Source organism: Pleurodeles waltl, chromosome 5 (assembly GCF_031143425.1).
Source record: "Pleurodeles waltl isolate 20211129_DDA chromosome 5, aPleWal1.hap1.20221129, whole genome shotgun sequence".
Taxonomy (NCBI): domain Eukaryota; kingdom Metazoa; phylum Chordata; class Amphibia; order Caudata; family Salamandridae; genus Pleurodeles; species Pleurodeles waltl.
Window position 1 is genome coordinate 964,741,779 of NC_090444.1, and position 26,692 is coordinate 964,768,470.

The 26,692-nt window shown below is 44.1% G+C and overlaps 1 protein-coding gene across 1 annotated transcript in view; it reads left to right on the forward strand.

The window, feature by feature from the left end:
- Window positions 1-26,692, forward strand: part of GINS1 (GINS complex subunit 1) — a 328,575-nt gene that overhangs the window by 56,854 nt on the left and 245,029 nt on the right. The window contains exon 2 of the mRNA XM_069235089.1: window positions 19,453-19,517. Coding sequence (XP_069091190.1) covers window positions 19,453-19,517 — 65 coding nt within the window. The remainder of the gene's footprint in view (window positions 1-19,452; window positions 19,518-26,692) is intronic.

The following is a 26,692-nucleotide window of genomic DNA, read 5'->3' on the forward strand; positions in this document are numbered from 1 at the left end:
AAGTTGGCTCTGTATGTGCTATTTCAAAGTAAGGAATAGCATGCACAGAGTCCAAGGGTTCCCCTTAGAGGTAAAATAGTGGTAAAAAGAGATAATACTAATGCTCTATTTTGTGGTAGTGTGGTCGAGCAGTAGGCTTATCCAAGGAGTAGTGTTAAGCATTTGTTGTACATACACATAGACAATAAATGAGGTACACACACTCAGAGACAAATCCAGCCAATAGGTTTTGTTATAGAAAAATATCTTTTCTTAGTTTATTTTAAGAACCACAGGTTCAAATTTAACATGTAATATATTGTTTGAAAGGTATTGCAGGTAAGTACATTAGGAACTTTGAATCAATTCAATTGCATGTATACTTTTCAAGTTATTCACAAATAGCTATTTTAAAAGTGGACACAGTGCAATTTTCACAGTTCCTGGGGGAGGTAAGTTTTTGTTAGTTTTACCAGGTAAGTAAGACACTTACAGGGTTCAGTTCTTGGTCCAAGGTAGCCCACCGTTGGGGGTTCAGAGCAACCCCAAAGTTACCACACCAGCAGCTCAGGGCCGGTCAGGTGCAGAGTTCAAAGTGGTGCCCAAAACGCATAGGCTTCAATGGAGAGAAGGGGGTGCCCCGGTTCCAGTCTGCCAGCAGGTAATTACCCACGTCTTCGGAGGGCAGACCAGGGGGGTTTTGTAGGGCACCGGGGGGGACACAAGCCCACACAGAAATTTCACCCTCAGCGGCGCGGGGGCGGCCGGGTGCAGTGTTAGAACAAGCGTCGGGTTCGCAATGGAAGTCAATGAGAGATCAAGGGATCTCTTCAGCGCTGCAGGCAGGCAAGGGGGGGCTTCCTCGGGGAAACCTCCACTTGGGCAAGGGAGAGGGACTCCTGGGGGTCACTTCTGCAGTGAAAGTCCGGTCCTTCAGGTCCTGGGGGCTGCGGGTGCAGGGTCTTTTCCAGGCGTCGGGACTTAGGTTTCAGAGAGTCGCGGTCAGGGGAAGCCTCGGGATTCCCTCTGCAGGCGGCGCTGTGGGGGCTCAGGGGGGACAGGTTTTGGTACTCACAGTCGTAGAGTAGTCCGGGAGTCCTCCCTGAGGTGTTGGTTCTCCACCAGCCGAGTCGGGGTCGCCGGGTGCAGTGTTGCAAGTCTCACGCTTCTTGCGGGGAGATTGCAGGGTTCTTTAAAGCTGCTCCTTTGGATAAAGTTGCAGTCTTTTTGGAGCAGGTCCGCTGTCCTCTGGAGTTTCTTGTCGTCGTCGAAGCAGGGCAGTCCTCAGAGGAGTCAGAGGTCGCTGGTCCCTTTGGAAGGCGTCGCTGGAGCAGAGTTCTTTGGAAGGCAGGAGACAGGCCGGTGAGTTTCTGGAGCCAAGGCAGTTGTCGTCTTCTGGTCTTCCTCTGCAGGGGTTTTCAGCTAGGCAGTCCTTCTTCTTGTAGTTGCAGGAATCTAGTTACTAGGTTCAGGGAGAGCCCTTAAATACTAAATTTAAGGGCGTGTTTAGGTCTGGGGGGTTAGTAGCCAATGGCTACTAGCCCTGAGGGTGGGTACACCCTCTTTGTGCCTCCTCCCAAGGGGAGGGGGTCACATCCCTAATCCTATTGGGGGAATCCTCCATCTGCAAGATGGAGGATTTCTAAAAGTTAGTCACCTCAGCTCAGGACACCTTAGGGGCTGTCCTGACTGGCCAGTGACTCCTCCTTGTTATTCTCATTATTTCTCCTGGACTTGCCGCCAAAAGTGGGGGCTGGGTCCAGGAGGCGGGCATCTCCACTAGCTGGAGTGCCCTGGGGCATTGTAACACGAAGCTTGAGCCTTTGAAGCTCACTGCTAGGTGTTACAGTTCCTGCAGGGGGGAGGTGTGAAGCACCTCCACCCAGAGCAGGCTTTGTTTCTGTCCTCAGAGAGCACAAAGGCTCTCACCGCATGAGGTCAGACACTCGTCTCTCAGCAGCAGGCTGGCACAGACCAGTCAGTCCTGCACTGAACAATTGGGTAAAATACAGGGGGTATCTCTAAGATGCCCTCTGTGTGCATTTTTTAATAAATCCAACACTGGCATCAGTGTGGGTTTATTATTCTGAGAAGTTTGATACTAAACTTCCCAGTATTCAGTGTAGCCATTATGGAGCTGTGGAGTTCGTTTTTGACAGACTCCCAGCCCATATACTCTTATGGCTACCCTGTACTTACAATGTCTAAGGTTTTGCTTAGACACTGTAGGGGCATAGTGCTCATGCACATATGCCCTCACCTGCGGTATAGTGCACCCTGCCTTAGGGCTGTAAGGCCTACTAGAGGGGTGACTTACCTATGCCACAGGCAGTGGGAGGTTGGCATGGCACCCTGAGGGGAGTGCCATGTCGACTTAGTCATTTTCTCCCATCAGCACACACAAGCTGGCAAGCAGTGTGTCTGTGCTGAGTGAGGGGTCCCTAGGGTGGCATAAGACATGCTGCAGCCCTTAGAGACCTTCCCTGGCATCAGGGCCCTTGGTACCAGAGGTACCAGTTACAAGGGACTTACCTAGGTGCCAGGGTTGTGCCAATTGTGGAAACAATGGTACATTTTAGGTGAAAGAACACTGGTGCTGGGGCCTGGTTAGCAGGGTCCCAGCACACTTCTCAGTCAAGTCAGCATCAGTATCAGGCAAAAAGTGGGGGGTAACTGCAACAGGGAGCCATTTCTTTACAGTGTGGAATGAGGGTACCATGCTTCCAGCTGGTAGGGGTTTTCTTCGACCCAAAATGAAATCTCATTCTGTTTGCTGGGTCAAAGCCTCATTTATCACATTACTAGTTTTTCAATTAATTGCAGTTGCTTGGACAAGAGTAAGACTCTGAATAGTACTTGTCACATCAGTACCTCGCAGTTGTAACACATGTGCAGCACATTGGCTAAGCTGGTGATAAATTTCTGCCATTTCTGTTAACATTTCTCTGAAGTCATCTACGTTTAAGTGATCAGTTGCTAGATGAGGTGTGTACATAGTTAAATCTAGCTTTATTCGTATTGGTAATGTTAAGGGGCCTAAATGTAATGCCTAGCTTGCATGTGGTAATCTTCCTTCAAATAATTGTATTTGGTTGGTATATGCTAAAGCACTTCAGTGTATTAATTGGATACTATCACGCTGGAGGGTCAATTTGAGCATACTTAGTAACATGCTGTGTTGGATCAGTAACTATTTCAATCCTGTAGTAAAACACCTCATTCTTATAAAGAGTCTCAGCTCCTTTCAAAAGCATGGTTTTGGTACCCATCAGTTGGAATCTCCTTTGTGTCAAATGCGCTTAACTTTAATACGTCAAGCACAAATTAGTTGGACAATCCAAGGACGTAACCATTACGTCCTTGGATTGACCCATGGGGGGGAGTGGGAGCACCCCCCCCCCCCCCCCCCCATGAGCCTCGTCTCGGTGCCCCCCAGTGCAGGGATGAAATGGAATTGCTTCCCCTTCCACCCCTGCCCCCGTGGCATCTGATGACGACCGCCTGCGATCGCACGCTGACCTCATCAGAGGCCTGCCCCTCCAGCACGTATCGGAGGAGAAATGCTTCTGCAAGGCAAGGGCCGCTCCCCTGGGGGGCAGATCGGCCTATTATAATTAGTCCAATCTGCCCCCAGGGGGAGCAGAAACCCCCTAGACATCAGGGATTTTTGTTTGTCAGTTTCACGTGAGGGGAGCGACCGACCCCTTAGGCGTGGGTCGCTCCCTTGGTGGGGCAAATTTGTTGTAGGTCATTTCTGCCCCTAAGGTGGGTAGAAACCACTAGACACCAGGGAATTTTTTTTTTATCCAATTTCACGCAAGGTGAGCGACCCCTTAGGCAAGGGTTGCTTCCCTCGGGGCAAATTCATTTTAGGCCATTTCTGCTCCCCTTACGGGCAGATTGGCCTGTTTCTATTAGGCCGATCTGCCCCCTGGGGGAGTGCAGAAACCACTTAGGCACCAGGGATTGGTGTGTGCGTGTATTTATGTGTTTTGTTTGAGGGGGCAGCCCCTTGGGCAAGGGTCGCTCCCCATAGGGGCACATTACTGTTGACCTTATCTGCACCCCCTTGGGGGCAGATTGGCCTATTTTTGGAAGGCCCATCTGACCTCCAGAGACCAGGGAAGATATATATATTTTTTTTAAAAGATGGTGGGGGTATGGCCATACCTCCCCCATCCCCCCCCACCCCCCCCTAAATAAACGGGGCCAAAGTTGTCCTGTCCACTAGTGGGCAGATAGGACAGTCAACCCCGATCAACACCGGGGGGTGGGGGGGGCGGGGGTCAGAAAGTCTACTAGATGCCAGGGAATTAAAAAAAAAAAAAAAAATAGTGGGGTGGTGGCTGCCAACCAGTACGGGCCTGGTTATGCCCCCATCCCAACTGAAGGGGGTAACAGTCTTTCAACTCTTCCCCCGCACACTAAAACATCTTATCCCACGGCAAGCAAGAGGACATTTGATTATTTTGGGTTTTGGTTTTACATTTGGGCCATGAGAGCTTGGCTAACTCTCAAAATCGCCCCACTTGGAATGGTGAGGGCTGCACTTTTTGGACTTTTGGACGCTGCCGTGTAGAAAAATCCACAAGACCTAGACACATCTGAAAACTAAACATCTGGGTGATTACAGGGTGGTGTGCTTCACATGCACCCCACACCATTTTCTTACCCACAGTGCCCTGCAAACCTCCAACTTTGCTGGAAATCACACATTTTTCCCCCCATTTTTGTGATGGAACCTTCCGGAATCTGCAGAAATCCACAAAATTCCTACCACCCAGCATTGTCTCAAATATACTGATAAAAATTCTGCTGCACTTGTCAGCCTAAATTTTTTTTTCTTCCAAACTGCCCTTTTGGACCCGCTTTGGTTCCTCCTCAATTTCAACATGTTTTTGGCTCTTTCCTGTCACAGGCACTTGGCTCACAAGTGAGGTATCCTTTTTACCAGGAGACTGAGGGGAACGTTGGGTGGTAGGAAATTTGTCCCGGTGCGGTGATCCCACTGAAATGTGGGAAAAATTTGATTTTTGTTTAGCTAAATTTGAGGTTTGCTGAGGATTCTGGGTAAGAAAGCATAGGGGGATTCCTGCAAGTCACACCTCCCTGGACTCCCTTGAGTGTCTAGTCAGAAATGTCTGGGTTTGGTAGGTTTCCCTAGATTGCTGCAGTGTCCAGGACCAAAAACACACACACACACACACACACACACACACACACACACACTCACACTCACACTCACTCTCACACACACTCTCACACACACTCTCACACACACTCTCACACACACACTCTCACACTCACACTCACTCTCCCCAGCCAAAAAAGAGATTTGTATTTGATAATTTTGATGTGTCCAAATAGTGTTTTGGGGCATTTCCTTTCACGGGCACTAGGCCTACCCACACAAGTCCAGTACCATTTTTATCGGGAGACGTGGGGGAACGCTGGGTGGAAGGAAATGTATGGCTCCCCTCAGATTCCTGAACTTTCTGTCACCGAAATGTGAGGAAAAAGTGTTTTGTTGGCCAAATTTTGAGGTTTGCAAAGGATTCTGGGTAACAGAACCTGGTGAGAGTCCCACAAGTCACCCCATCTTGGATTTCCCTAGGTGTCTAGTTTTAAAAAATGCACTGGTTTGGTAGGTTTCCCTAGGTGCCAGCAGACCTAGAGGCCAAAATCCATAGCTAGGCACTTTGCAAAAAAACTGTTCTGTTTTCTTTGGTGAAAATGTGATGTGTCCACGTTGTGTTTTTGGGCATTTCCTGTCGCTGGCGCTATGCCTACCCACACAAGTGAGGTACCATTTTTATCGGGAGACTTGGGGGAACGCTGGGTGGAAGGAAATTTGTGGCTCCTCTGAGAGTCCAGAACTTTCTGTCAGCGAAGTGTGAGGAAAAGGTGTTTTGTTGGCCAAATTTTGAGGTTTGCAAAGGATTATGGATAACAGAACCTGGTGAGAGCCCCACAAGTCACCCCATCTTGGATTCCCCTAGGTGTCTAGTTTTAAAAAATGCACCGGTTTGTTAGGTTTCCCTAGGTGCCGGCTGAGCTAGAGGCCAAAATCTACAGCTAGGCACTTTGCAAAGAACACATCAGATTTCAATGTAAAAATGTGATGTGTCCATGTTACGTTTTCTGTCGCGAGCATTAGGCCTACCAACGCAAGTGAGGTACCATTTTTATTGGGAAACTTGGGGGAACACAGAATAGCAAAACAAGTATTATTGCCCCTTGTCTTTCTTTACATTGTTTCCTTCCAAATGTAAGACAGTGTAAAAAAAGACGTCTATTTGAGAAATGCCCTGTAATTCACATGCTAGTTTGGGCAACCCAGAGTTCAGAGATGTGCAAATAACCACTGCTTCTCAACACCTTATCTTGTGCCCATTTTGAAAATACAAACGTTTTCTTGATACCTATTTTTCACTCTTTATATTTCAGCAAATGAATTGCTGTATACCCAGCATAGAATGAAAACTCATTGCAAGGTGCAGCTCATTTATTGGCTCTGGGTACCTAGGGTCCTTGATGAACCTACAAGCCCTATATATCCCCGCAACCAGAAGAGTCCAGCAGACGTAACGGTATATTGCTTTAAAAAATCTGACATCGTAGGAAAAAGTTACAGGGTAAAACGTGGAGAAAAATGGCTGTTTTTTCACCTCAATTTAATATATTTTTCTTTTCAGTTGTTATTTTCTGTAGGAAACCCTTGTAGGATCTACACAAATTACCCCTTGCTGAATTCAGAATTTCGTCTACCTTTCAGAAATGTTTAGGTTTCTGGGATGCAACACTGGTTTCCTGCCCATTTCTGTCACTGACTGGAAGGAGGCTGAAAGCACAAAAAAATCGTAAAAATGGGGTATGTCCCAGTAAAATGGCAAAATTGTGTTGAAAAATTGGGTTTTCTGATTCAAGTCTTGCCTGTTCCTGAAAGCTGGTGATTTTAGCACCGCAAACCCTTTGTTGATGCCATTTTCAGGGAAAACACCACAAGCCGCCTTCTGCAGCCCCTTTTTCCCATTTAAAAAAATAATAAAAAAATGTCACTGTATTTTGGCTAATTTCTTGGCCTTCTTCAGGGGAACCCTCAAAGTCTGGGTACCTGTAGAATCCCTAGGATGTTGGAAAAAAAGGACGCAAATTTGGCGTGGGTAGCTTATGTGGACAAAACGTTATGAGGACCTAAGCGAGAACTATTCCAAATAGGCAGAAAAAGGCCTGGCACAGGAGGGGAAAAGGCCTGGCAGCGAAGGGGTTAAATCATATTCACCCTCCAAAAAAGAAAAATACCCCCATAAGTTTCAGTAGAGTCAACCACTCTCTTTACAAATCCACCTTATCAGCCCAAGCGTAATGTGCTCACCCTTTAGAACATCTCATTGTAGAGCCTACAGGTTGACCAATATGAAAGTTTTTTTTATTGTAACTTTAAGTGATTGGTTGACTTTTAAGATTTCTGGAGGATGATTGTTCATTCCATTTGGGCTTAAAATGTACTGGATTGCAGCGGGAAGCAGTTTTTTTTTTTATTGAGTCACTTGAGATTTGCAAGCTGTAGGTGAAGGATCTGGGAGTATTCTATGCTTACAGAATTATGTTTCAAGACCTAGATCTACATTGTATCCTACTGGTGTCCAGGTGATTTGTAATTCAGATTTAAACTGTATTCAGTTTGCAAATAATAAAGATCTCTGAGCTAACGTGCGACTTAGAATGGAGAAGAGAGAGCAGCGTTGATATAAAGATTGAAATGTCCAGCTAAATCTTTTCATGAATGTATTTCAGTAATAAGGTTACCTTTGGGCAGGGAGCTTAGTTAGGTAATATGCCACCCTTCCTCCAATTAAAATGATCTGTTTGATTGTTTTAGAGCTAGAGGATAGAACATTGTGTGTTGCCTGTTTAGCTGCCAAGTAGCACATAACTTGCCCGCACCTAGCTCACAGAAAAGTCTGCAGCCCAGAGTTGCAATGTGGGCACCCATCGAGGGCAGGGAACTCCGTCTGTTGGCCCATTTGATGAACCCATTGTCTTAAATGCATATAGTAGCTTAAGAGTCATATGTGCATGAATTATAAACATCACATTCCTTCTAATAAGGTAATTGGATAGCTGGTTTAGTTGCTACACACTCCTGTGCTAATTGGAGGCTTTCTTCTGGAGATAATTCACACTTTATTCCCCATTTACATTAGGGTAGACCATATTAGAGTATCTAGATGAATCCTGTCTGGTGTTACCATACTGACTTTTTGTTCACTCCCCCAAAACCCCCTCCCACTGTGACATCATTAGCTGTCACTACAGGAACACAGACCAAGAATAAATGCTCTTAGGGAGCCAGGACGGCGGCACAATGTCATAGTTGTTGGAGCTGCACCTCAATAATCACCGGAACCCCAGTATTTTGATTACCTCAATCAATTTTTATCTAATCAATTTGTCTCCAACGTCTCCAAATGTTCTAGTAGTTAGAGACAACACACCTCATTGAAGAATTACATAATTTAGCACTGTAAAACCTATTAAAATACAGAAGCATTATAACTGAGTTCTAATACAAAAACAGGGCAAAAATAGGTTTATTACAGAAATATTAATGGGGTAGGAAGAATAAATGCATGAACCACAATACAGGCTCAGACACAGAAATACAGTATTATAAAATTAGTCAAATCTAAGAAAACCCGAAGAGTCAAATCCCTGAAGAGTACATGCCAGCATCCCATAAGAAAAATCTAAGACAAATGGGCATAGTTGCAAGCTAAAACAATGAAGTCACCCAGCAGCAGCTGATGCAACACTAAAATAAATTAAATGACCACTGTGATTCTAAAACTCAAGACTTTTTATACACAGTTCACAAAAGCTATTAAAAGATTCTGCAAGTTCAGCATGAAGTGATCATGGTTATTGTTGCATTGACCAATCAGAAACAGCAACATCATTTTAAAAATCTTTAGTAGTAACCCATTTCTTAATGTAAGAGAAATCTTCTGCCTGCTCCATCAGAAACTACATTCTGGAGAAGGTCAACACAAAATGAAACATTTTTTAAGCAATGGCTCACAGATCTAACACACCTGCAGCAGAACTTCAAACGGATGTCCTTGAAAATGATACTCTGGGGACAGAATGGAAGCTTCATTCATAATAAACACATCCTAACACAATTGTACATCTTTGAATCTTTCAAATAATTCACTTGGGGCCAGATGTAGGAAGCATTTTGCATGGTGCAAACTGCGAAAATCGCAGTTTGCGCCATGCAAAATGCTCATCGCGATGCTCATTCACAATTTGCGAGTCGGTACCGACTTGCAAATTGTGAATGCGACTCGCAAATAGGAAGGGGTGTTCCCTTCCTATTTGCGACTCGAATCGCAATGCTAAATTGCTTTGTGACCGCGAATGCGGTCGCAAAGCAATTCGCAGTTACCACCAGTGTCACACTGGTGGTAACCCATTCGCAAAAGGGAAGGGGTCCCTATGGGACCCCTTCCCCTTTGTGAATGTTGCCAAAATGTTTTTTTCAGAGCAGGCAGTGGTCCAATGGACCACTGCCTACTCTGAAAAAACGAAACCAAATGGTTTTGTTATTTTTTTTTATTTTGCAACTCGTTTTCCTTTAAGGAAAACGGGCTGCAAAATAAAAAACTGCTTTATTTAAAAAGCCGTCACAGACATGGAGGTCTGCTGTCTTCAGCAGGCCACCATCCCTGTGAGTGCAGGGACTCGCTATTGGGTCGCAAAATGCGACCCACCTCATTAACATTAATGAGGTGGGTCTTTGCGACCCCATAGCAAATCGCAGACTGTGTCTGAGACACCGTTCTGCATCCGATTTTGCAAATCGGAAATTGCGAGTCGCACCGACTCGCAATTTCCGATTCGCAAAATCGGAACTTGCTACATCTGGCCCGTGGTGTTATGTAGAAACGAGCAATGTGATGGCTTGCAGCAGGTCACTGATTGACAGATGGGAACCAGCAAAAGCAAGATGAACAGAACACCAGAAACTGCATATACTTGAATATAAACAGTGTTCAACATGAACATGTGACATAACTACTTCACAGTATTAATCATGCTTCCAAATGAGATAGAACATGTTTTAAGTGCAACATCATTGATTCATCAGGTACAACTCCATGATTCATTAAAACCATTAATTTTTAAACACGAAATCACATGACATTTATATATTTGTATAGTTTAAACAAAAACTACTACATAGTCATTGAAGCAACAAGACAGCGATACTGCACATGTATCTCTATGCATGTTAGCCATGTACCAATGCAAGCCACATCTACCATGCTATGGTCTTCTAGTGTGAACTTCATTTTAACTCATCAGTAAGTGAGTTTGTTTCAGATTACAGTTCTGTCTTTCCCTTACACAGCTATTACTATTGTGCCTTCAAAGTCTATCACATTTGGCGGGCAAGGTCCAAATTGCAAGTAACATTTGACTGCATGGTAACTGTCCGTGATGAGCACCAAGTCACTGGGATAGATTGTTGATTTTCTGCTCTTAATGTCCAGGGGGGTTGGTATTCCTAATGCCCATGCTCGGACATATTGTTTTGGGTCAAGGACAATTTGTTTTCATGTTCATTTTATCTACTGGATAAGAAGCTCAACTAATTTCAGCACAAACCCATTAACTTTTAGTTTGCAACTACAATATGGATCAGTAGAAGATTACTGCATGCCACTAAGACAAGATGTGTATTTCTGTGTGTAAGTTGTCCAAACGTGTGTAATATGAGTCATTATTACAAAAGACTTCCTGTTTAGGTGAGCGCTCTAAAGCAGTGGTTCTTAATCTGTGGTCCGGGGACCCAAGAGGGTCTGGGATGCCTACACAGGGTGTCTGCTGCTTAAAATTAAATAAAATTTACAGATTTAAAATGTGTGTCTAAATAAAGAAGCTATATGTAAAACTGAAATTGTTAAAAACGTTCTGTAAATGTGAAGGGCAGTGCAAGCGCATCTAACAGAATATAATATGGACAATGTGTGTATGTGTGTGTGTATTTATATGTTCGATGGCATGTGTAGCTGCAGATACACATGCTGTGCACAGTCCGCCGTCTGGTGTTGGGCTCGGAGTGTTACAAGTTGTTTTTCTTCGAAGAAGTCTTTTCGAGTCACGAGACCGAGGGACTCCTCCTACTTTGATTCCATTGCGCATGGGCGTCGACTCCATCTTAGATTGTTTTTTTTCCGCCATCGGGTTCGGACGTGTTCCTTTTCGCTCCGTGTTTCGGGTCTGAAAGTTAGTTAGAATCTCGGAAAAAAACGTCGGTATTGTTTGCGTTCGGTATCGGGTTAGTTAGAACAAATCGACACCGAATTTTGAAGAGCTCCGGTGGTCCTTCGGGGTTTTTTCGATCCCCCGTCGGGGCCTGGTCGGCCCGGCCACGTGCGACTTCAAGGCTCATGGAACGGACCCCATTCCGTTTCTGCCCAAAATGCCATCACAAGTATCCGTATACGGATCACCATCTGGTCTGTAACTTGTGCTTGTCCCCCGAGCACAAGGAGGATACTTGTGAAGCCTGTCGAGCGTTTCGGTCGAGGAAGACGCTGAGAGACCGAAGAGCCAGGAGACTACAAATGGCGTCCACGCCGACAGGTCAAGATTGTTTCGAGGAGGAAGAAGAAGCTTTCTCCGTCCGCGAGTCGGATTCGGAAGAACTCGACGCCGAAGAAACAACAAAAACCGTGAGTAAGACGTCGAAAATCAAGACTTCTACAAAGAGAAGTCTACAAAAGCCCAGGGGACGCCACCGCCAACAGGCCATGGCTTAATCCGAAAAATAGGTGACCCATCCAAGGCACCGAAAAAGGGCATGCTGGTGTCGAAGTCATCCGACTCCGGTCGAGATACCGCCACACAGCAACCTCGGAGCCGAGACGGCGGCTCCGAGAAACTTCGGCACAGAGACAGCGGCACCGAAGAATTTCGGCACCGAGACACGCCGAAAACAAAGAAGGTTTCTTCGGAGCCTAAAAAGACTTCCGAAAAGGTTTCGGTTCCGAAACAGCCAGCCTCTGAGCCGAAAACTAGTTCCTATACAGAGGAACAAGGACTAACCTTCCAATTACATCGATTTGGAGAGGAGCTTCAATCTGCAGAGCCTGACTACACACAAAGAAGGCTTCATATTCATGAGGACACAGGGAAGATAGCCACTCTTCCCCCAATCAAAATAAAAAGGAAACTTTCCTTTCAACAAAAGGACAAGCAACCACATTCAAAGGTGGCAAAGAAAACAACCCCACCACCGTCTCCACCACCATCAATACATGCATCACCAGCAACAACTCCACCACTGATGCACTCACCAGCTCATACCACAATGAGTCAGGATGATCCCGATGCATGGGACCTCTACGATGCTCCAGTGTCTGACAATAGCCCAGACTCTTATCCTACAAAACCGTCACCACCTGAGGACAGTACATCCTATACACAGGTGGTCGCAAGGGCAGCCGACTTTTACAATGTGTCCTTACATTCGGAACCAATTGAGGATGACTTTCTCTTTAACACCCTATCCTCCACCCATAGTCAATATCAAAGCCTTCCCATGCTCCCAGGAATGCTAAGACATCCTAAACAAATATTTCAGGATCCAGTTAAAGGCAGAGCAGTAACTCCAAGGGTGGAGAAAAAATATAAGCCACCGCCCACTGATCCAATATATATTACAACACAACTAACACCAGACTCCGTAGTTGTGGGGGCTGCTCGTAGGAGAGCCAACTCTCATACCTCAGGCGACGCACCACCTCCAGACAAGGAGAGCTGCAAATTTGATGCTGCGGGAAAAAGGGTTGCAGCACAAGCAGCAAATCAGTGGCGGTTTGCCAATTCACAAGCACTTTTGGCAAGATACGACAGGGCTCATTGGGATGAAATGCAACATTTCATCGAACACTTACCCAAGGAGTTCCAAAAAAGAGCGCAACAGGTGGTGGAAGAGGGACAAAGTATCTCAAATAATCAGATTCGGTCTTCCATGGATGCAGCAGATACAGCTTTAAGGACAATAAACACTGCAGTCACAATACGAATGCACGCATGGCTGCGCACTTCTGGGTTCAAACCGGAAATCCAGCAGCCTGTGCTCAATATGCCGTTTAATGAACAGCAATTGTTTGGGCCGGAGGTAGACACTGCCATCGAAAAACTCAAGAAGGACACTGATACAGCCAAAGCCATGGGCGCACTCTACTCCCCGCAGAGCAGAGGCACATTTCGGAAAACACCTTTTAGGGGAGGGTTTCGAGGTCAACCCACAGAAACCACAACCTCACAAACAAGGCCTACCTACCAGGATCAATATCAGAGGGGAGGTTTTCGGGGGCAATTTAGAGGGGGCCAATTCCCAAAAAATCGAGAAATTCCAAAACCCCTCAAAATAAGCAGTGACTCACAAGTCACACACCCCCATCACATAACACCTGTGGGGGGGAAGACTAAGCCAATTTTACAAACTTTGGGAGGAAATAACAACAGACACTTGGGTCTTAGCAATTATCCAGCATGGTTATTGCATAGAATTTCGCCAATTCCCTCCAAACGTCCCACCGAAAACACACAATATGTTGAAACAACATATAGATCTTCTAGGACTAGAAGTTCAAGCATTGCTACAAAAGGACGCAATAGAATTAGTACCAACTCAACAAAAAAACACAGGAGTTTACTCACTGTACTTTCTAATACCCAAAAACGACAAAACTCTGAGACCAATACTAGATCTCAGAACACTAAATACCTACATAAAATCAGACCACTTTCACATGGTCACGTTACAAGACGTAATACCACTGCTCAAACAGCAAGACTACATGACAACATTAGATCTAAAAGATGCGTATTTCCATATACCAATACATCCTTCACACAGGAAATACCTAAGGTTCGTATTCCAAGGAATACATTACCAATTCAAAGTGTTGCCATTCGGAATAACTACTGCGCCAAGAGTTTTTACAAAATGCCTGGCAGTAGTATCTGCACATATCAGAAGGCAGCAAATACATGTGTTCCCGTACTTAGACGACTGGCTAATCAAAACCAACATGCTAAAACAGTGTTCACAGCACACAAAATATGTCATACAAACCCTTCACAGGCTAGGTTTCCCCATCAACTACGCGAAGTCACACCTTCTGCCGTGTCAAACGCAGCAATACTTAGGAGCGACAATCAACACAGCAAAAGGGATTGCCACTCCAAGTCCACAACGGGTTCAAACATTTCACAAAGTAATACAGGCCATGTATCCAACACAAAAGATACAAGTCAGAATGGTAATGAAACTACTAGGCATGATGTCTTCATGCATAGCCATTGTCCCAAACGCAAGATTGCACATGCGGCCCTTACAACAGTGCCTAGCATCACAATGGTCACAAGCACAGGGTCAACTTCTAGATCTGGTGTTGATAGACCGCCAAACATACATCTCGCTTCTATGGTGGAACAGTACAAATTTAAACCGAGGGCGGCCTTTCCAAGACCCAGTGCCACAATACGTCATAACAACAGATGCTTCCATGACAGGGTGGGGAGCACACCTCAATCAACACAGCATTCAAGGACAATGGGACATACATCAGAGACAGTTTCACATAAATCACTTGGAAATGTTAGCAGTATTTCTAGCGCTGAAAGCATTTCAACCCATAATAACCCAAAAATACATTCTTGTCAAAACAGACAACATGACAACAATGCATTATCTAAACAAACAAGGAGGGACACACTCGACACAGTTGTGCCTCCTAACACAGAAAATATGGCATTGGGCGATTCACAACCACATTCGCCTAATAGCACAATTTTATTCCAGGGATTCAGAACCAGTTGGCAGACAATCTCTCTCGAGATCACCAACAAACCCACGAATGGGAAATTCACCCCCAAATACTAAACAATTACTTTCAAATTTGGGGAACACCTCAAATAGATCTATTTGCAACAAAGGAAAACTCAAAATGCCAAAACTTCGCATCCAGATACCCACAAGATCAATCCCAAGGCAATGCTCTATGGATGAACTGGTCAGGGATCTTTGCATACGCTTTTCCCCCTCTCCCTCTCCTTCCATATGTAGTAAACAGTTTGAGTCAAAACAAACTCACTCATACTAATAGCACCAACATGGGCAAGGCAACCTTGGTACACGACACTACTAGACCTGTCAGTAGTACCTCATGTCAAACTACCCCACAAACCAGATCTGTTAACACAACACAAACAACAGATCAGACATCCAAATCCAGCATCTTTGAATCTAGCAATTTGGCTTCTGAAATCCTAGAATTCGGACACTTGCACCTCACACAAGAATGTATGGAGGTCATAAAACAAGCTAGGAAACCTACCATTAGACACTGCTACGCAAACAAGTGGAAAAGATTCGTGTATTACTGCCAGAATAATCAAATTCAGCCATTAACCGCATCTCCAAAAGATATAGTTGGATATTTACTACATTTGCAAAAATCAAATCTAGCTTTCTCTTCCATAAAAATACATCTCACCGCAATATCAGCTTACCTACAAATTACTCATTCAACTTCACTATTTAGAATACCAGTCATTAAAGCATTTATGGAAGGCTTAAAGAGAATCATACCACCAAGGACACCACCTGTTCCTTCATGGAACCTCAACATTGTCTTAACAAGACTCATGGGTCCACCTTTCGAGCCCATGCATTCTTGTGAAATGCAATACTTAACGTGGAAAGTTGCATTTTTGATTGCCATCACATCGATGTGTCAGAAATAGTCACAGACACCACAAAAACATAGCCCCATGTCTCTGTCCTGGTAGATAGAAGCCACTAATGCACAGATAAATACTGCTAAAAGTAACAGTCATGGGTGACTGTTGTCTGTTAATCTGCTGCCTTTAACCAGTTCATTTGTGCTATATAGGAGGGGTGGTACCTGTACAACCTAAAGAAGAAAAACCGGTTCTTTAAATTTCTGTACCCACTTTTTTGATTGCACAGACTGCAGCATTGACCTTTGAGGAGCTGTCTGAGGCTGTCTGCGGTTGCAAATCTTCCACTCTGCTGTCTACTACAAATCCACTGTGGCCATCACCACTTCCAACTTGCAAGCACATACAATACATAGACCGACTGTTAATATCAACTTAAATAGTTATTGTACATTTCTGGCAAAGCATGTTTTTTGGTGCAGATGATATGCTTGCCATGCTCTGCACCTCATCCCCTGTAGGTGGTGGGCTGGAAAGTTTAAAGGCTCAGTCAAAGAGGAGAAGGATTCTAGTATGGTAGAGAAAAGGAAGGGTTAGTGTTTGAGAGGGTTCTCTGAGAAAAGCCCCTTGAAAGTAGGGATCAGTGGGATCTCTAAAAATCAAGACCTTCTGCATCTGATAAAGATTTGAACAGGTCCACAGTTTATTAACCTTCATTACCACAGTGTTTAGCGTACACTTAGGCAACAATATGAAACTTTTTCTCAGGGTGGCCTGTTGTGTTTGCACGTACCTGTGGCTTGGTAACAGCATCAGAGAAATAACCATATATCTGAGTTGCGGAAGACGGACATAGAGAGAGGTTCTGTAAGTTTAGAACATATCCCGCCAGTCTCTAAAATCAAGCTTGGTTATTTCAATTACTGTGGTCTGATGATGCGAAGCAGAAGGTTATTTAGAGTTTCACACTCGAGCTTGGCCAGCAGTTGAGAAAAACATTTGTAATAATCAGATTTATAAAGGAAAAAAATAAGAATGTACAGTGAATGCGAAATCCCTTTTAATGATAGAGGTTGCAGCTGAAAAAGTACTGGAGACCAAGCACCAGTTGCCAAATCACCCAGTCAAGCAATCTACATGCATGTGTTTAAAATACCCACTACTGACATTTGTTGTGCCCTGCAAATCACAGATACATGTCCAGAAAGGTGCATTAGTTGCATTTATTAATTTGAACTATAATCACACTTGGGATTAACATCATTGTGAAACACCAAGATCTGCTTTAGCTAGCGCTGTTTAAAAAGCAAATTATTTACAGCCCACAGTATTTTATACATAAACGGAATTGTTCTTTCCACTGAAAAGCTTAATCTAGAACCCTATTTTTTTTTTTCTTTTCTAATATTGAATATTGGTCAAATATTGTACAGTTGACTAACGAGGCACGCTGAGAATGCCAGTCCAGCATAGGTTTTCCTCAAGTAAAATAAATTAACATTCCTGATCTAAATGTGCTAACATTTGGGCGGTTAGTTGTTGTAATTTACACTCGAAATAGCTGGGTCACAGGTGCCAAAGGAGCTTTTGTCTATAATTCATTTCCTTTGTGTTTTTGGCCCAGAATGATGATTGTTGTAGAACAAATTTGCTAAACATCGATGAATATGGTAAGCATACAAAACTGATATTTGGGTATTAGCACCACACAGGAACCACAATTTTCTTCCAGACCATGGTAACCATTGACTTGTTTCTATAACTCCATAATGTAGTAAAGGATTGTACTCTGTTTTTTTTTTTTTGTTGTTTTTGTTTTGTTTTGCAGCTTAATTTTAAAGTTCCAACTATTTACAAGTGTGGCTCCTAAAAATGTAATCTGGTGTCTAAACGTTTAACTTGGGAGCTGTTGGTTCCTTGTGCAAAGGGAGCCTTGTGTAACTGTGGCCATTGTATGGTTTATTTTTGTGTGCTGGAGAGAAATTGCCCACATCTTCAGTTCTGGTAAGCCTGGACGTTCCATCTGGGTCAGAACTTTCGTCTTGTGCTAGTGTGACCGTGGGAAAACCTTTGATTAATTTCTCATCAGTTTTGTGGCACTGAGAAGGAAGACCTAATGTGACCTATCTAATAAGATGGACAGTTGCTAAATGCATATAAAGCAGAAATCTGTGAGAAACCAGCAGACTATAGGTTTGACAATCGTCAGCACCTAAGTGGCCTATAATCCTTCAATGGTAGATGGATTTAAAGCCTCGGAATTTATAAGCCGAGTTTTCAAAATCAAGGAAACTACACAGTGGCCGGCTTATTAAAGTACAAACACATTAGCGGTTTTCTGATCTTTTCCCCAAGAGATTTTTGCATAAATCAGCATTAATATGGGGAAGAACATCCTCGAAAATCCAAACTCCAATTCCAGTAGGACAGCAGACAAGGAATGGGGGACTTTGCTAGCTGTATCATCCTGTTGGGAACACCTTCCCATACAAAGAATGGGGCTCTACGTTAATTCGATTGGAATATGGTACAGATGCTGACATGGGTAAATGTCCAGATGAGGTGACACAAGGGACCAAATATTTGCTACTTAAGTAAAAATAATGAACAAAACTTAAATATAGTGTTAAAAACTTGTATTAATGGATAAATAACATCGTGGTCAATTGGGCATTCTTTTGTCAGTTATGTATCCTGCTGATGTGCAGTACGAGCTCAATTCTATAGACTGTCTGTACAGTACAATAGGTATTGTCTATTTATGTATGTGTTTTCTTTTTATGTGAATCCAGCCAAAGGCGGCAGAAGGCTGTAGAACGCCAGAGACAAAAAATACAATCAGAGAGCAATTTCGGAAAAAGGGTGGGGCACATGAGTTTTAGGACATGGAAGGCACTATACACATCTTGAAGATGTAGTGTTCGTTTAGGATGCTTCTTTTCAGCTCTTTCTTGACTTGAAGGAGAGTTGAGTGGTCTGCGAAGGGTGATGTTCCATATCCTGGATGTGGGGGTGGGTTATTTCAGGAAAATTAACTTCTATATAGTGTGAAAAATCATGAAGTAAAGTGTTCTGCATATAGTTGAGTTGATGGGCTCTCCCTCGTGCATTTGCCGCAAGCGAAGGAACAACTTTGCAAGCACAAGATGCTACATACCAACATTCAAACACATACTGTACATAGATATACTGAGTAGCATAGTTGTGTTACCCAGGAAAACAGTTAATCAGTTTAGGCCAAACACACAAACGGTGATGAGAGGAATGCTTGCAATAAATCTACCCACTGGCAATCACTCGAGGTAGTATCCAACCCCCCCATCATTCTTTTGCCCACCATGCCACCTAAGTATGGGCCCAGCCACATGCACCTCAGCCTTGACCCTGCTCCAGTATGAACAGTCTCGCCCGAACTGCCAACCAATTTAGGCCCTCATTATGAGTGACAGTGTTATTGGAGCGGTAATTCCACAGCGGTTTGTACGCGTGCCAGAAGTATCAGTAACACCGAGTCCCGTTATTACGAGGGACATGGAAGATACATCCTCGGTAAATCAGTGTAGGATTAGTGAACCCAGCAACGCTGAAATCAGCTGCTGCGTGCAGTATGCGTGTTAAAGCAGTCTGTAAAATAACCAGACCTTGCCTCGCTACCTTAGAAAGCTTGCATTTTCTCTTAAATGTTCTTATTTGCTTCAATTTCAGGAAGATGGAGTGCGACAGGTTCTTGAAGAGATGAAAGCTTTGTATGAACAGAACCAGGGAGACGTGTAAGTCCATTTTTCACTCGATTTTTTCAATTGATTTAACATTGCAAGGTAATTTCCGAAGTGGATGGGGGGGATAAAGCATTATCAGTGTAATCTAGCACCATAGACCAGCGCTCCTGGTTCACTTTTGACTGTTTCGAAGTGAAGAAGTTTTAACATGTGGCATATCACTTTTTTAACATCTACCTTGACAGATTCATCCTTTTGAGAACATTTCATAACAGTTTGTGTTTACGTCGACATGATGAAAAACAATTTACAGTAGTTTCAAGCACCTACTGTATGAGTTGCATCTATACTAAGGTAGCCGGTATGCCTGTCCATGAGTCCGGTTTTTTAAAATCCAGATAAAGTCTAAATGCTCTTGTAAATTCATACAAATCCGCTCAACGTTTCACCCCGCTAAGGCTGATAAAATGAGTGCTAATGATTTTGGTAAGTAACATCTTTCATCTGTAGATAGCGCCAGTAGGCCATCTTTGGTGTAAATGTATGTAATACAGATACACATGTACTTTTCTAATAAACCCCACCTGAGTGACTGTCATAATAAGCAGGGACCTCTTTGTGACTTAAGGGGTCGGACTGCTGGACCGCCAATATGACTGTGGAAGGCGACCACCAAGTCGGCAGCCTTCCCACTGCTGTATTATGAGTTTCCCGCCAGGCTAGTAGGTGCAGACAGTGCAGCGATATTGGCTTCGGCTCCCAGGTAGAGCCAAGGCCGGTGCTGCCGCACTGTCAGCACCGGCAGCAGACTCTATGCATTCCAAGTGTGCTGACGGGGGGCCCCTGCGCTGCCCACGACATGGTCATGGGCAGAGCAGGGGCCCTCCTGAGGCCCAGTTGCTGTCTTTCTGCCAGCCTTTTCATGGCAATGATCCCACCATGAAACGGCTGGTCGAAAGGCAAGTCGTGATCAGTATGGCGGTGCTGACATCAGCCCCGCTGTGCTTGACCATGACTGGCACCGCCGCCAACCCGTCGGGATCCATCATCCTGGCGGTGGTAGTGGTTGCTGGTTGTCCGACTGCCTGAACCATAATCTGGTGGTCGGACCTCCAAGATTGCAGCGGTTGGACCACCACCACGAGTACAGCGATTTTAGGACAGCCGTACTTGTGATTAGGCCCTAAATCTGCTGTGAGTTTATGTAGCGCATTTTGGGGTTAAATGTATACATTTTGTGTGATGCGCACTTCCCTTTATCATCCTTTCAATTGGCTAATTTGTATCTGTCAAATGCTCACTTTCAGGGACATACTTTTTAGGTCTCGGCTTCAATAACACATGCGCTACATGCTCTTTTGCTTGCAAGAGATATTGTATACACAATGGGATGCATCCCACCTATTGCTTAATATTCATTGGCTTCCTGGTCACGTTTTATTGGTGCCTTCTAATTGGCCATTATGTACTGGCTTCGTTCCCTCTTGTTTTAGATAAAGTATAGACCAAATTCTGATTGCTCCAGCTTGATTGCTTTCCTTCCACTAATTGCGCTATGGTCAAGGCACTACTTCTATTTTTTACTTCTTCCCTGTCGTCCTTGTTGAAACTTCTGACTTTTGTAGCTGTTTTACTGTTCCTTCAAAGACAAGAAACTAACCTTATTTGAATGACTTCCTTGTGAACATAAGCTAAAAAACAAGGCAAAACATTGAAAAGATAGTCAAACTGTATTATAGTTTGGATCTTTCAACCAGCTTGAGGGAAATAATATCCGATTCCAAGAATCTGAGGTTCCCAGGTACAGTATTTTAATACCATCCAGGCAAAAAGGATCTGTGTTGAAGCAGTGATGCATGAATCCATAATATTACTTCACATCGGTGCTCTAACTTCAAATATTTCTCATTGCATTTAGGGAGTGCTGATGATATTTTTGCGATTGTTCTCTCTTTTCAAGTTTTCCCTGCTTTGTTTCTGAAACCAGGGTTATACAAGGGGTTTAACGCTAGGTCTTCCATACATTCCTATTGTCTAGTACACTTAGTGTGTAACCTCTAGTGAAACCTATTACTTATTTCCTTAATCCTCTTAATTTCGTGCCTATAGCACCATTCTTTTTTCCCTCCCCTTCTAATTCAGCAGTACGATAGGAGAATAATTTCGTTATAAAATAATCCCCAAAAAATGCTTCTTTACGACGGCTGAAATAATCCATTCTCTCCTTGTCTCACCTGTTGAGACTGAGTTGGGTTCTGTTAGTGTATAGAGTGCTTTCTTGGTCCGAAGGCATCTTCCATATTCTTGATCTGCAGTGCTCACCTGCACATAAACCTGTGGTAGTGTCTTGATAAAGAGTGACAAGAGAGCTTAAACTGGACAGTTGCAGCAAATCATCTCTCCCTCATCAGTAGGTTGGCTACCAGGAAGGAAGTATTGCTCTGTCTCCTGTTTTGAATGATCCTAATTGAAAGAGATGACACTCACCAGAGCCTCCATTTAGGAATTGGGAGCTTACTTTGTTTCCCTGAATGGAAGTGTCTAGGCAGGAGCTATGTTGATGCTCTCTATCTACCACATTTATACTTAGCACACAAGTTATTTTGCGAAGCTGGGGGAAGAAAGGTCTACAACTTGAAACTGTAGTGCCAAAAGTTTAACTCAAGATCACAAAACGGTTTAGCGAGCACAATATCTGTGGAGGCTTTGAGAAATCCACACACCTCAAGACTCAACAGCAGAGGCCTCAGCAACGATGCAGACGAAGAGAGCAAATTATAAGCAACATTCAGATCTAGTCAGTTCCCCTTTTGCCCACTGGGTAATGACCCCGTGGACACATCTTCTCCAAATTTTAATGGCCATCAGCAGACAAATTAAAAAAAGAATGGCATCATAGTAGCCTTATCTCAGATGTATTCTGAAGGCTACTCACAGAAGCATGTTGAGGCTCATGAGGCTAAAATTAGTTTATTCTTTTTTTGATCTGCTTTACTGCCATATGCTCACAAAGAGAGCGAGATTGGTTGCTTGAACACCTCTGTAAGCCATGAATGCAGTTGGTACAGTTTTAGGATGATTGGGTAACCAACGCTTCCTCATGCAAGGTGAGCTTAGGGGCATTGCTATAGTTTCCAGTTGTTCATATTTGTTTTCTGCTGAGACGGATGCTGGTGCAAAGCAGATCTAGGCACAAAGCCAGGGTAGTTTTTTTCATCCTCTAAGCAATTTTTGTATTCAAGCCAGAAAATTCCTTCCCCACAAGAACAGATCTAGAATGTACGAATATACAGATCTCCTGGTGCCATCTTTTCTCCCACCCCACACCCCTCGTTTGCTCTATCCGTCGGGTGCTGCTTTGCCCCTTCACCCCACAGTCGTTTTTTTATTTTTTATTTCCATGATTTTGCAAGCCAGGCAGCATAGTGGTCCCAGCCCCTACACCTTACAAGAAGAGCTTTTGGACTAGCCAATTTAATTTTTTTGTTGATTCAACTTGTAGGGTAAAGAAATACAAAAGATTGTTGTACAAAACTGGACCTGCAGCCTGGTTAATGATTTATGAAAGGAAGAGCTTAACCTTAAAAATGAGATCCACATCATGCCGTCATGAACATTTCACTTCCTTTTCTGTGATCTTGGACGTGGTGGAGCAAGGTATTTGTTTAACCATTTATTTATGCCCAGGTTAGGAATCCTCCGGTTATATCTGGAGAGCACACTAAGCAATAGAGGAGTTGAAAATGTTAGCACACTGTTACTCCAAACTATTACTCCAAGCAGACAGGCTAGCTTGGTTAGTCATTTTCCTTTGAAACTATGGAGAGGGCTTGTTCTCATAGCAATGAACTGCAAGTAAATGAAGAATAGTAAACGTCAGGCTTCTGCGTACCCCAAGAAACCCACTATGTGCAGCATGGTACTTTTTCTCAACATGAAGGGTCTCTTGCAGGGGAGGGGGGAAATCTATCAAGCTGGACTCCATGAAAAGGAACGCTCTGTCGCCCCACAAATGAGAGCTGAGACAATGCAACTCGCAAACTGAGGTTTGGTTATTTCCTGAATGTATTCCCACAAATACCATTGATGCCTAAGATGGAAGGCTCGAAACTGCGATCTTCAGCCCCAATTTCCCCCAGTTTCTCCTCCGGAGTTTCAAGTTGACTTATTTCAACTAATTAGCTTTGGAGCCCTTGTTTGTTTCCCTTCTATAGAAGTATTTCTTGTCACAAAGCTGGAGGAGGGTCTGACATGAAGGAGGTTATATCATTCATAGGTTAACTTTCCAGAAAAGTTACTTTATGTAGTTGAGGAGGGTAAAGGACATTTCACAAAACACACAGTGCTCTAAGTGGAACATATTTTCTGTATGATGTTTGGACACACAGTTTACGTCTTGGCTTTAGTATCGCATGCACACACACCTCCTCCATCCCCCTAAGCCAAGCCTTTGGTTTAATGAGTTTAAAGTCTGCTTCCATGTTATGTATAGATATTTAAAGATGTGAAGCACTCTCCATAGCTCCTTTTATTGGTGATGCAGTGTGAACATTCTTACAATGCTGTTGTTGTTGGTTAGGGCGCATATACTTATCTCAATTTTGAACCTTATTTTATGAGGTTTTTTTATGCTTGTTTGTAGCCCAATGACTGAAATATTTGCCTCCCAAGGATGATTTTGTTTTTGTCCATTAATCAGTCAGACATCTGAAAGAAATTAAGCCCTTGTTCTTTGCCTCAGTGTAACCCACACTGATTTAAAGCTTACAGAATATGATAGTGATTTGATTACAAAGACTGAGTAAACACTGTACTAATGGGGTAAAATGTGACCACTGTTTATTTATACCTTTACCTTCTGAGTGAAAGTGGTGGTTGAGGTGCTGTGTCGATAGAGTGAGATAGCATTGTCTGGGGCATTTCAGTAGCTTCAGCAAAGGTACTGGTTGGTTGATGCCAGAAGCAGGATGTTAATAGTGATTTGTGGTATGGTTGACAATTACATGTTGAGACTGTTAATAAATACTAACAAAAAGGTACAAAGACAAGTAACTGCATGATCGCTAAGGATTTTATGGATCAAATCTGTTTATTGGCTTTTCAATTATAGAACATCACATACGTAACACATCAGCATATTACCATTACAGTCATAGACAGCTTACTCCATGCGCAGCGGGGGAAAAAAAAAAACCTTAAGTACAAAATACAACTTTGTTTCCCCACCGCTGGCGTATAATACAAGAATCAAACGATCCCAGGCCCTGTTACAATATAGTCCTGGTGCTATGTATACATCTCCACTAGAGGTTCGCCCCCATACACTCAATTCAAGTTCAGAACCCTCAAATAAGTCGGACATGTCCATTCTGAAAACTCCCCAGACAGAATTTGTAAGTATGGTTGCCAAAGTTCTTTAAAGTCCCCGCCCCGCTGCTGAGAAGTCAGGGTAAGCTTTTCCATAGCAAGGATAAACCAGAGCTTGTGTAGCCATGAAACTGCTGTTGGGATCTGGTCAGTCCCCCACACGGATAGCAACCGCTGTATTGCAGCATTTAGAGCGAAGGCCATCTGCCGTCCCTTCAACAATCTCAGGGGAAAAGTGAGAGGGTTGAGAAGGCCCAGCAAAATATACGCAGGGAATCTAGGGATCTGAGTGTCGAAAGCCGTGTCAATGATGTCTATTATGTTCTCCCAGTACCGATGTAATTTGGGACAGTGCCATAGTAAGTGAACAAGCGACCCCCCCCACACCCCCTCCAGCAGAGACTAGATTTATCGGGATCCCAAGCATGGATCCTTGCTGGGGTGTAATACCAGGAGGAGGCCACTTTATAGGCTGTCTCTGTGCCTGCTGCATTGTAAGCTGTGTGGTGCGCCCTATAAAAAATACTCTCTGTAGGAGGCTGGACTGGCTTGTAGTGAGTACCAAGGGGTACTTGCACCTTGCACCAGGCCCAGTTATCCCTTATTAGTGTATAGGGTGTCTAGCAGCTTAGGCTGATAGATAATGGTAGCTTAGCAAAGCAGCTCAGGCTGAACTAGGAGACGTGTGAAGCTACTACAGTACCACTTAGTGTCATATGCACAATATCATAAGAAAACACAATACACAGTTATACTAAAAATAAAGGTACTTTATTTTTATGACAATATGCCAAAGTATCTTAGAGTGTACCCTCAGTGAGAGGATAGGAAATATACACAAGATATATATACACAATAGCAAAAATATGCAGTATAGTCTTAGAAAACAGTGCAAACAATGTATAGTTACAATAGGATGCAATGGGGAAACGTAGGGATAGGGGCAACACAAACCATATACTCCAGAAGTGGAATGCGAACCACGAATGGACCCCAAACCTATGTGACCTTGTAGAGGGTCGCTGGGACTATTAGAAAATAGTGAGAGTTAGAAAAATAACCCTCCCCAAGACCCTGAAAAGTGAGTGCAAAGTGCACCAAAGTTCCCCTAAGGACAAAATAGTCGTGTTAGAGGGAAAATGCAAGGAAAACACAAATCAGCAATGCAACAACGATGGATTCCTGACTGAGGGTACCTGTGGAACAAGGGGACCAAGTCCAAAAGTCACAAGCAACTCGGAGATGGGCAGATGCCCAAGAAATGCCAGCGGTTGGTGCAAAGAAGCTCTTACTAGGCTGAAGAACTGTGAATACTGCAGGAACGACAAGGGCTAGAGACTTCCCCTTTGGAGGATGGATCCCCCACGCCTTGGAGAGTCGTGCAGAAGTGTTTTCCCGCAGGATGGACGCCAACAAGCCTTGCTACACGCAAATCGTGCGTTTGGCGTTTTTGGACGCTGCTGGGGCCCAGGAGGGACCAGGAGGTCGCAAATTGGACCTGCAGAGAGAGGGGACGTCGAGCAAGACAAGGAGCCCTCACTGAAGCAGGTAGCACCCGGAGAAGTGCCAGAAACAGGCACTACGAGGATGCGTGAAACGGTGCTCGCCGAAGTTGCACAAAGGAGTCCCACGTCGCCGGAGACCAACTTAGAAAGTCGTGCAATGCAGGTTAGAGTGCCGTGGACCCAGGCTTGGCTGTGCACGAAGGATTTCCGCCGGAAGTGCACAGGGGCCGGAGTAGCTTGCAAAGTCGCGGTTCCCAGCAATGCAGCCCAGCGAGGTGAGGCAAGGACTTACCTCCACCAAACTTGGGCTGAAGAGTCACTGGACTGTGGGGGTCACTTGGACGGTGTCGCTGG